At 38.9% G+C, this 12,542-nt stretch overlaps 1 protein-coding gene across 1 annotated transcript in view; it reads left to right on the forward strand.

Annotated features, from left to right (window-relative positions):
* The first annotated feature begins 626 nt into the window (after window positions 1-626).
* PNPLA2 (patatin like domain 2, triacylglycerol lipase) overlaps window positions 627-12,542 on the forward strand; it is a 51,805-nt gene continuing 39,889 nt past the window's right edge. The window contains exon 1 of the mRNA XM_014057687.2: window positions 627-1,246. Coding sequence (XP_013913162.2) covers window positions 1,060-1,246 — 187 coding nt within the window. The 5' untranslated portion in view covers window positions 627-1,059. The remainder of the gene's footprint in view (window positions 1,247-12,542) is intronic.

The raw sequence follows: 12,542 nt of genomic DNA on the forward strand, positions 1-12,542 counted from the left end.
TGCATAAGCGTGCCTACCATCTTTGTCCTACTGTTCCCATTTATTTGTACTCATTTCTTATTTGTATATACATATACTTATATGTTACATTCATGCTTATACTTGTTTTTACATACATGCTTGACAAACCAAAATAAATGAAATAAATAAAAACAAATACAATTTCATTCAATGCGAGAAAGATAAAAAGAAGGCGAGCACTCCAATCCTCCACAGACCACGCGCTTTCTCTTCCACCGCTTACGTCGCAAGAGACGTCACAATGCGCATAACAGTTACGTTGGAAGCAGGACCCCGGGGAGGAGGAGGGGGAGGAGACAAAAGGTACCCTAAATATATTTAATTTGGGTCGCAAACGGCGGCAGCCCCAGTCACAACCTCGAGGAATACAGATTGCCCAGCTTGCTCTACGGCCTTATTGGCTGCCGCCTCGGAACGCCCCCAGCTTTCTGAGAATTCCCCTACCCGCGTCGTCGTTGTACCCGCCCGCCGGCGAGTCCCTGAAGGACTCCCTCTCCCCCACCTCCCCTCCACTCCTCCCGCCACACTTCTAGGCTCGGGACTCCGCCCCGAACTGGGTGGCGTTACCTACGCAGCAGCCATCAGCCGGGACTGGCGCTGCTTGTTTGTTTGTTTGCTCCCTGGCCAGCTTGAGGAGGGGAGGTTGTCACCACCCCTAGCTCCACTTCCTCCCCGCCGCCGCAAGCAGCAGCGCGCCTCATATAGCGTTTCCTCAGCCAGCAGCCGCCGATTAAGGCGCAGGCGATTGGAGGAAGAGCGGAGGAAGCCGGGGGAAGGAGGGTGGCGACCGAGCAGTGGGGAGAAAAAAAAAGCCGGCGCGGAGGGTGAGGTGAACCATAGTCCCGGAAGGGCAGGCAACTCCTCCAGTGGCTCGTCTGGGAGCTGCTCCGAGCCTCCTCTTTGCCTTGCCCGCACCCACCCGTGGACACCTTGCTGGGTTCGGGCGCTCTCCCGTTCCCAGCCGTGGTCTTCCCTCCACCACCACCACACGCGCCTCCACCCGGGCGTGCGACTAGTTGGTGGCGGGGAGGCGAGGAGATGTACCCGCCGGGCTCCACCTGGAATATCTCCTTCGCCGGCTGCGGATTCCTCGGGATCTACCACATCGGGGTGGCCAGTTGCCTTCAAGAGCATGCCCCCTTCTTGGTGGCGAATGCCAAAAAGATTTATGGCGCTTCGGCCGGAGCCCTGACGGCTACAGCCCTTGTTTCGGGTGCCTGCCTAGGTAAGGTAGCGCGGGGGTCATCTTTCCTACCCGGGTGGTGGTGGTGGTGGGAAATAGCGAAATCCCTTGTTATTTGAGGGCCACCTTCCTTCTCTGCCCTTTCCTGCTCCTGACCGCTGTCAAGACCACAATCCCTCAGCCTCCGTTCCCTCCTCCCCCAGGATGCGCTGCTATCTCGCGTGTTGGATCGGGAGGGAATCGATTTAGAAAAGATTCTGGTGTAACTTTAGTGCTGAAGGGCTTGTTGTGATCCACCAAGCGGGTGCTTTTTCCCCCAAAACGAAATCAACTCAGGAAGGGGGGGGGGAGGTTTGGCGGAAGGGTTGACTTGTTTTAATACTTTGCTCTCACTAGCAAAGTCGTTTACACTTGTTAGCCTAGCTTATTATTAAAAGACAAGTTTGGCTGGGTTGGTGCTGTCCCATGTTACACACCACATAACATATTTGTCCTCAGACTAATAAATCAGAAGTAAGCAGATTATATTTTATACATTATAATTATTAGGAATTGATTGATGAGTCCTTAACTATTGAGTCAGACCATTGCAATGCCCAGTGCAGTGCTGTATGTTAAAAAGGCATTTACTGTGTTTTGGTATATGCTATGATTCCTGCCCTTACATGAATCATTATATTATTTGAGGGAGAGAATGGAATGTATGCATACATGCACAGGGTATAATTCCTCAGATCTGGTTATGGGACATGTAGTTATTTTATCTCAAAGGGAGATAGGTGAGTAAGAATAAATGTCCAAACTGATTTACTTACACTAATGATGGATTCCTATTAAACATTGTTGTAGAGTAGACTATTCGTGTTCATTGTAATCAGGTTTTAAGGAAACAAATCTATGCTACAAGTTATTACATGATATTTTCTCCCACAGCACATGATTCTTTGATCTTTGTTAAGGTCAGGAATACAAAAATATTTCATAATTGTTGTTTTAAATCATTTGAGGGTTGCTTCCAAGCTTTCCCCAGCAGGCAGCAAAAGCTATTGTTTATAGATGTTTTCTTTCAGGGGTAGTTTCTTTCTTTCACTTTGCAATTTTTCATTGTAATTTCACTAAACATAAACTAAAGGAGAGCTTTACTTTGCAGTGGTTACATTAGTAGGAGCTAGAAATAGATGATGGGAATTATTTGTATGTGTATATAGAGTATATAGAAGCTATCCTAAAGTGTTCCTAAAGTTTTACTGTTTGCTGTTCAATTCCTTTCTTCACCCTTGATGTTTTCTGCCATGTTTGCCCAGAGAGCCTTGAACCGTAATCCTGTGTATCCTGACATATACAGTACAAATTTTAGTGGATAATTTTAAAAACTTAGATATCTCCTTACTGGAGTTATTCAATTATGCAGGACTGTAGTTCAGTAGGCCCAAGAACAGTATAGATATCAATGTGCAACATGCAAATTGCATAAAGGAGTTGTATAGCGAGTTTTCTCCACATTCTTTTTTTTTCCAAATGTGCTTGGCACCATGGTATGGCAGAGAGAGGAGAATTTAGGCCTGTTCATTTCCACTTTTTTTTCTTAGAAACATTATATAATATAACATAAATGAGTCCCCAGTTATCTTCTCTTCCTTCAGTGCCTCCAGGGAAGGGATCAAAAGCATTTGCAGACAAAAAGGAAGATATAAAAAGGTTTCAACCTTCTTCACATCAGAGGAATATGAATCAAGTAAATAAACTGTGTCTAATAAATTTGGGTGGATATTAATTTGAGTAACCATGGTTTGCTTTGATTCACACAACGACCAAAGAAGTTGAAGTAGTTAGTTAATGTCTGGATGAGACTGGTGATTGTCTATATCAGTCCCATCCACGTTTCTTTTGAAAGAACTGGGTAGAGTACTTATTTACTTATAATTAATATTTTTATTGCTCAAACACTTATCTTCATATGTTTCTCTTTCCTTTGAGAGAAAGATGAGGTAGATCTAACAAACATTGAGTCGAGAATTCAGCCTTTCTTTTTTATGAAAAGAGCAGATTTATTTTGGAGGTTACTATCAAGTAACTAGTATCTGTAGCTTGGTTTTTGAGAAGCTTCTTGGTTACATTTCCGTATTGTCACCTTCTAAAACTGCTGGTGAACTTTTCCCTCTTTCTCCCATGACCCTGCTATGTTTTGGAATTACAGGGTGTTCTATTTTTTTCTTGGATATAGTTAGCTTCCGACCTGCTGACCAGTTGCCCATTTGTCATAGAATGCTCTGGAAGGTTTGATGCTAATGTGTGATCCTTCTAGTGTAAGGGGAGGGTTACAAATATAGAACAAAGTATTCTAACTTTCCCTCCACCTCATATTCCTCAATTTGAGAATTATTAAAGGACATGAAAGAAAACCTTTCTTATTATAAGGGAGTGGTCCAAGTAGGAAATTGGTTGCTTGTATACTTTTATGGGGCCTACTGCAATCCACGGAAAATTTATTCTGAAGTCTTGTTGTTTCTCTGTTCTAATTTCCTTTGTTATAAAGGAGCTGCAGAAGGGAATCTTGATAAGCACAAAAGCAACTTGAATCCATGATTCCTGAAAAATGCAGAGAAGGGCATTATTCACAATGGCATAAATAATGCTGTATGACACATTAAATGTATTGTGGCATATGCTCTTTGAGCATAGTGGCTACTGGGTTAATTATTATTGATTTCATACTGTTTTTCCTACCAGAAAGAGTTTAGAAAAGTTCACAAAATCTGGAATACATATAGAGAGGGAAGCCCAATAAGAATATTGCTTCCTGGAAATACTCATAATCCATAATATCTTGGTGACATTGTGGTTCAGGAGTTAAATTCTTCAGCAAATGCTGCGAGAAAAACTCTGTTTTGGACTTTCTCCTGAAGCTTTATAGTATAGGACTAGTATAGCATAGGTGAGTGTCATTAAATGGGGAAATCACCAAGAAAGTCCTCTTCTATGGGCCAAGCCCATAGATATCAGTTGAGCAAGGCCTGTCAGTCTGATTTAATCCATGGCTTTAGAATTGATCTTTTAAGGATTTAGCAATAAAGCAGCCATGAATTGTCGTCTCCCCCCCCCCCACTCCATACCTCATAGGCGGTATGTGCCTATGAGTTTTAAGAATCAATGTAACATGGTCTCCCTTAGCAGCCCCATTTACTGTACTTATTTAACAGATTGCATCATTTTGTAGGTTCTGAATTACTTTCTAAGGCAGGCCCAGTGAAGAAAGTTGCAATAATCCAGTTAATAAGATTATGAGGGCAGGAGTCATGGTGGTTAACTAGCTTGGCCTAGGTAAAAACAGTTTTATAACATTTTGTATTGCCTTGGGCAAGCCATACTGATTTTAATATTTAATATATTATATAATGATATTAACTGCATCTATATTTCTGGAGAAAGATTTTCAGCCTGAAATGCCTGGCATGACCTACTTTATGCACCAGAAAACATGTTGCACTGTGATAGACAAGTGAATTCCATTGATCTTTATGATACTTATGTAATTATCTTAATCATTGTTATACTTTGTTATTGCTCAATTTACAAAGAAGGTAGGTAAGCTCCAGTTGCCTTTGATGGGAATGGAGGGTCTCAGGTATGATATGGGAGTTTCTCTGAACCGAGAAAAAATCGTTTACCTGTTTTCTATCTCCTCCACCTGTCAGCACTGAGTGCAAGTACTGAGCAAGCAGAGGAAATTTGGAAATTTGTCAAGCTAGCCTAAGCTGTCCAATATCTAGAAAAAGTCAGGTCTAGGGAGTTTTCTTCTCCAGAATTGCTTATTTATCTTGATTGAATTATTGAAGCTTGCAAAAAAGGAGAGGGAATTAGTCTTTGCAAATAAGAATGGCTTACATCAAGGATGTCCAACCTTGGCAACTTTAAAATCTGTGCACACTAACTCCCAGAATTCCCCAGCTATCCAATTCTGGGAGTTGAAATCCACAAGTCACCAAGGTTGGATCTCCCTGGTTTACATGATGTACTGTTAATGCAGAACTGGAAACAAATGTCTCCCCTGTGGTTGATATATTCACACTCTCCAAGCCTTGTTCTGTATATTTAAATTTTTAATATGTTAATGTTTATTTTTAATGATTGCTTTTTAATATTGTTTTATTCTATTGTATGTCACCCAGAGTTGCCTTTTGTGAAATGGGCAGTTGAATAAATTTAATAGATAAATAAATAAATGCAGCAATCTCATATGCTGCCTGATTGCTGCAGTACTGCTTAAAATAGTAGGGAACATGTATGTACATCCCATTGTCCACATGAACTACAACTTCTGTAATTCCCAGAGTGTTTAGGTTCTTGGGGGTGATTAGAGATGTAGTTTGTAATGTTATCTAAAAGCTTGGAATGTGACATTAAATACAATATTCACAAAGGTGTTTTTAAAAGCATGTGTCATCTGAACTGAATGCGGTGAGATCTGAAGTTGTTACTGTTGTTGTTTTCCTAGTATTGTCCAACAAAGATGTAGTGTGTGCTTGTTTTTGTATTGCACATATCTGGTTTACAGGGAAGCTATCAATACATGATGTAGCAATGGTAGTGCCAGTCATTTTGATGAAGAGTCTGACTGTCCTAAAATCAGCCAGCTAGTTTCTGTGCCTGGGGGGAATTAAAATCTGTGTCTCCTCACTCCTAGTCCAACAGTTAACACTGCATTGTCTTTAATGAGTGCTGAAGCATGTATATAAATATGAATAGGGAGAGGTGTTAGCAAGAGTTAAGCTAAGCAACTAACAAGGGTGAAGAGTGAGATCCCTAATGAAGTAACTTCATTTTATTTTTTTAAGTTGCACATGTGGGATGCAAATATAATTTCCCTATGAGCAACAGAAATAACCAGTTATTGGATATTTACTTGAATGTTTTTGAGATGCAGCGATAAAAAGAAATATTAATGGTTGCCAGTGGAAGGAAATTCATAATTAAGATGACGCATAGATGGTAAAACTATCTGTTATTCTCTTTGTATTTCCATAGGCAATTTCCATTGCTTACGTCTATCTCTTGAATATAGGTTCCCCCCCCCATCAGAATATGTTATTTATGAATGTGAGGAATTGTCCTGGATATTTAAAAATCATAAGCAGTGGATGAAATTAATGGCAGCTCTAGCTGAAAAACCCTGCTAGTTGATCCTCATAATGTGCATTATATTAAAAAGATGTAAAATATAGCAGAGGACATCAGTGTGGAATTAGACTATGCTTCTGTGGTTGTAAGAGAAAGAGAATATATGTGCATTAGGACCTAATAAAGATAGGCAAGTGTAAATCAAGGATTTACTTGATTAAAGTAATGAGTGAGTTCATAGCTACATAAATAAAGAAATAGCAGTGTTCATAGCTATATGAGGCTAAGGTTTGTCCTAAGTCATATCTGGCACTAAACTAAAACCAAATGACATTTATGATATATGGCTCATATCTCCATAAGGTATAGGCTTGGGCTTGTATTTTGATGTCTTTGGACTTTTAAAATATTTAATGGGTTCTTTGTGAGAGGTTTAAGACTGATTTTCTAAAATCAGGGAGAAATTGCATCACTGTCATTCAGTAGTTTGGTTGAGTAGTCTGTTGTACTCATAGAGTAGCCACCCTTTTAGAAGAAATAAATATATAATTCATAATCTTGAAAATTAATTATTGCGGTGGAGAAAGGATTACTAGACAAGATCGTTAAAACTAGCTACCATAGTGCTGGAATACAATTCTCATCACAAGTCAAAATCTCTTACAGAAATTAAGCAAGTTTTATCTCCTCAGAAAATATGAGTATGTCTGCAGAATTCATATCTTCCTTCCAAAAAGTGAAACAAAAAATGTAGAGTACAAATAGTTTTCATATTTTTAAATACTGAATAATAGAGACTTAAAATACCTCAAATGCTTCTTGTGTATCTTTTGTCCTATTTCAACTTTTATTTGGCAGACTGAGGACATTTCCACACAGCTTTCAGTTTTATCTTCCTAAGCTCTCAAAAGTATTTTTGTTCCACCCTATAATTCCTCTCAGCCATTTTCATTTGAGGTGTTCCCCCAAAAGATGAGTAACATTATTTACACAATTGCCCAACATGAAAAAGTATGTGGCAGGGATAAACTGCTAGATGTTTAGAAACAGAGCTATGAAAGCTTAGCCAGAGTAGACAATGATTTCAAACTTTGTAAAGTACCAGATTGTATATTCCCAGTCTATGAACTGTGTTTACCACATTTACGTATCATAAAATGCATGGTTTGGGCTCATGACAAGCTTATAGGGTGCAGCTCCTTGAATCAGTTCAAGAGCACCTGTGCACGTGTGCTGATGTGTTCCAAATTCTTGCTCCTCCTGTTTGCTGGTTGATGAGCAATTCAATTGCAAATATAACCATAGTACACTGATGAGGAATAATCCCTTTTCTAAAGGCCCATATGCAGTGGTGGGTTTCAACATTTTTAGAACCTCTTCTGTAGGTATGGCCTGCTTTGTGGGAGTGGCTTGCTGGCCATGTGACCAAGTGGGAGTGGCTTGCCAGCCAGGTGACTGGGTGGGCATGGCCAACTTGTAAAATGTGGTAAAACTCACTTAACAACGCTCTTGCTTAGCAACCAAAATGTTGGCTCAGAAACTCTGGCATTTGAAGCACGCAAGTCTTAAAGCTGTCAAGTTACAAGACCCTTGTACCCCTAACCCTTTAGGGAAAAAAAACCAGGGGTGTTCAAACTTGACAGCTTTAAGACTTGTGGACTTCAACTCCCAGAATTCCTCCTCTCACTCTTCAACTTGATGTTGTGCGGACGGGCGGGGGGAGGGAGCTGGAACCGGTTCTAAACGGCACTGTAGATTTGTGGAACCTCTTCTATAGAAGAGGTTAGAACTGGCAGGAACCCACCCATGACCATATGTGACTGATCAGGTCCTGTTTGACAAAAAAGCACTTACTGTTTACTACAATCAGACATTGTCAAGAAGTTACTTGAGGGAATCTCGCCAACCTTCTTAAGATTTTTAATCTTTGGTGGTCAGCAAAAGCATTAAAGCATGTAAGGACATTCTCAGTAGTGAGAATTCATGCACATATGGCCTCTACACCCTGCAATAGAGAAGGCTGCATATTTGCTTGGTATGATAAAGTTGTTTGACATTCCACAGGTATTTACTTAAGAGAGCGTAAGGAAGATTTTATTAGTGCCTTCTTCAAGACCTTTTGTTCCAGTCTTGATCCAGGACTTAGTACTGGCTACTCTGTGATCAGGTCTACATCGTTAGATGATAAGGAAGCAATTTTCCATGTGACCACCAGATTTGATGGGAGACCCCCTCATAAAGCTGGTATTAGCTGTGCTTTTTGCTCTGGTTACTTGAGGCTAACAATTATTATTATCCTTTCCTTAAAAGGATATTTTTGGTGCTTTTAGAGAATTTCCAAAAATACTTTCCAAATGCAGTCCCAAATGCTTTCCCAAATGCTTTACTTTGAAATTTAGCAAGGTTCACTGACTTGGAAAGGCCTAGCAATTAAGTATGTTTAAGAACTGCAGTTTTAATCAAGAATTTTTAGGAAGGGGGAAAATTCAACTGGATTTATTTCTGAGCAGAACATTTGCTTAGCCTGAGGTGAAATTATTTATTTATTAGACTTATATACCGCTTCATAGGGCTTTCAGCCCTCTCTAAGCGGTTTACAAATTTTTTAGCAAATTGAGTCAGCAACTTGCCCCCATAGTCCGGGTCCTCATTTCACCCACCTCAGAAGGATGGAAGGCTGAGTCGACCTTGAGCCGGTGAGATTTGAACCGCTGAACTGCAGATCACAGTCAGCTAAAGTGGCCTGCAGTACTGTACCCTAACCACTGCGCCACCTCAGCTCCTAATTAATTAATGAGACTTGAGACGTGAATCTTTTTTTCCTACCTGACAGAAATACTGTAAAGTAGAAATAAGAAATTGGAAAGATTTGATAAACTCTCAGATGTAACAGGTTATGTATTTTCAATTTGTGGGCAGAAATAAACATGATTGTTTCTGGGAAGCAATTTTATATGTGATTCTTTTGCTTTCTTCCCACAAACTATGGCAGTTTCCTATCCAGTTTTGATTTTTTTTAGCCTATGTGTTTGTGTGCCGTTATAAAGAAAATTATATGCTGGCTTTCCTTAAGATGAATTTAAGGTAGTTTTCAACAACAGAGCCTATGGGCAAAGCTGGCATAAATGCAGTGTAATCTTGGAAATACCCAAAGCAATTTTCATAGACATCGTTCAGCATAAAATTTGAAAACAAAGAGTGGAACCACTAAAGAGCAATGCTTTGTTTGTCCCCACCCAAACATCCTGTGTTCATGAATATGAAGGAACAACATTGTACTTCCTAAACTTTATGGTCAAAATAAAGGTATCAGTATTGTATGGTTTGTTTGTTTTTTACAAAGCACATGCAAAAAGCAGATCAAAATGAATTGAGAAAAGGAGGATTTCCAAGAACACCTCAAGCTTAATAGATCTTTCCTTAATCAGTTTCAAGAATACCATATTAGTGTAATAATCCACTTGTCTACTCAAAATTAGAAGATTAAAAACTGAGTTATGACTTCACTGTTGGGCCATTCAGCTTCAGTAACCCAGCACTAGTGGGTCAAAGTTAAAATATAATCCGTAGGACTTAATGTGTAAGTGTAAGCACTTTATGTAAGGGCAAAGAGGACTAAATTCCAGAGGGAGTGAAAGTTGATATATGAAACAAGCTAGCAAGTTGATTATGCCAAGAAATATGTCTGTCTGGTTTCCACCAGCAAGTCTTACTCTAGTACTATAGCAATTCTTACTGCAATATTTACACTTAGATCTGTGTTTGCATCTCATTGTTTAAATTTCTCCTGTCTTGATAGTAGGATGAGATAGAAACAGATAGAATTTTTAAGCCCAGCACAGAGCTAACTAAAGCTTGTTATAATTTTAAATGTCTATCGCTTCAAATATTGTACCTGTCCATGTATCACTGTGTTTTAAAAAAAACTCTGGAATATAGTATGTCAAGAACAAGTATTGAAAGGATGCTAATTATTGGAGAATATAAGAAAGAGACCTTTAGAATTAGTCTAAAAGTCCATCTGATCTAACTTGCGGCTCGCCAGCCATTTCAGAGACCCATTTGGCACCAGACTTCTGCTGTTGGGACAGAGCCTATAATTGAATTATGCCTCTTTCTAAAGAGGATTATTTTATTAGTCTTTTTAAAAACTTGCGACAAAAAGAAATGTAAACAGAGGGTACTAACTTTACTTCACTTCTGCGGATTGGCTTAAAATGGGATCGTGGATTTCAGGTTGTTAAAAACTCAACCAACAAGTAGTCCTTTTGATTATATCACTGAACTTTCTCTAAAAACTTCCAGTCACACTTCTCCTCCTCCTCTGTATACTGGAAGAAGCTTTGGGCTGCCTTAGATAAGTGTTATCTTTCAAGGCAGCAGCTAGGAAACTTTTCTGAAAGTGCATATACATTGGCAGATGGGGAGAGCATAAATTAGCAATCAGAGACTGGGCAGGGTATTTACTGAAGCATGCATTTTCATCTATGATAAATCATGTACATTGGTCTATAAGCATGTAATCAAATAAATGTTATCAATATATGATTCACTCATATCTTTGGCAAGATGATGTGGCATGGCCTAGCAGTAAAAGTCTCTATTCCAGAGATAGCAGCTTTTTAGTTCTTGCCATTGAGAAAGAAGTTTATTTTGGATTTAAGATCACAATGCAATCCGGTTGTTATGCATTTTAAAGTATAGTTTATGTATTCTGGAATACTAAATCAAGTGTGACTGGTAGAACAACCACTATGAAGAAAATCATGTGTCAGCATGATGATGAATAAATTAGTCCCTATTAGGAATGTATACCCTGTATTGAAAAGGAGACTTCTGAATTGTAATACAAGGACTCTGAACTTATTTCTTAATGGCTATTACATGCCATTAAAAAATGGCCATTGAGTACAAATATTCCCATTCATCTAACATTAAATTAATGTAATGAATGAAACCTAGATCATTAAAAATTTTGTGCAATGCCCAGTCATAACAGCTAGGTTTATATATTAAGCTAGGTCCTGGTTTATTTTAGACATTAACTGAATAGATCATAAAATAATAAACTGGTTCTCATGATATCAAGCCGTACTTTACAAACTATGATGATTTAGTATGGGTGAATTTAATACTGATTAGTTTGGCAAAACTGCAGAATTAAGATACTGAGTGCATGTTTAAAGGGTTCCATTTTCCACTATCTCACTATCAGTAACACCTCATTGATCTCTTGATTCACATTTTAAAAGTCCTCCATACCACTGGATTACCTTATCCATGACTAGACCTTGCCAGAATAGAATCGATCTGTCTTGTCATCCTGAGACTTTGCAAGTTTGCAAGTCCCATCTATCCCTTCTGAAGAATATGGGGCAGTGTTTGTCAGTCTTGACAGTTTTACAATGTGTGGACATCAACCCCCAGAATTCTCCAGCCAGCATGCTGGCTCGTGAATTCTGGGAATTGAAGTCCACATATCTTAAAATTGCCAAGATTGAGAAAACACTGACATGAGGTGTACTTCTCAGTAGTAGCTTCCTCCTTCCCTCTTTCCCAATAGACATGCAGATCTACTTTTCATAAGCAAGTCCTTGAATAGGAAATCTCATGGTGCTTGGTTTTGGTAAATTTTTTAATTCTAATATTTGTTCATTTTGATTGTATTGTTGTTTGGAGTGTGTTTGGAGTGGGACAGCCTAGCAATATCGTTAAATAAATAAATATGACATTATGTAAACTCAGGCATTGTAGCTTATTCAATAAACCATTGTTAAAAGATTTTTTAACACAATATCTGAAGCCATCCAAAGTTTGAATGGCAATTATTAGTCCTTAGAATAAAAGAACTGCCCAAGGTAACATTAACTGATTTGCATAAAATGTCTCATTATAAGTGATTTCTGTGTCACTCTTAACCAAGTACAATCCAACAGTAGGGTATTGTATCCTTTATAAATTAGGACGGTGTGAAAAGCTAATTAAACTCATTAGACACTTTTTCTTGACTGGCTACTGTTCATAATGAACTCTAAGATTTGAGCTTTCTGTTTATTTTTGTGTAGTTATTATTCGGATCCTTTCATCTGAGGGTTGAATGAAATATTCAACCCGCTTCCAATATTATAGGTTACCCACAAATGCTCGAGAGCTCTGACATGTTCTTTAGCATTTCTTTCGCTTCAGTTGACAGAAAGTTGCAGTGAGAAAACATGTTGTT

This window comes from Thamnophis sirtalis, unplaced genomic scaffold (assembly GCF_051295495.1).
Source record: "Thamnophis sirtalis isolate CommonGarterSnake01/CBP01778 unplaced genomic scaffold, rThaSir2_p1.2 scaffold_1, whole genome shotgun sequence".
Lineage (NCBI taxonomy): Eukaryota > Metazoa > Chordata > Lepidosauria > Squamata > Natricidae > Thamnophis > Thamnophis sirtalis.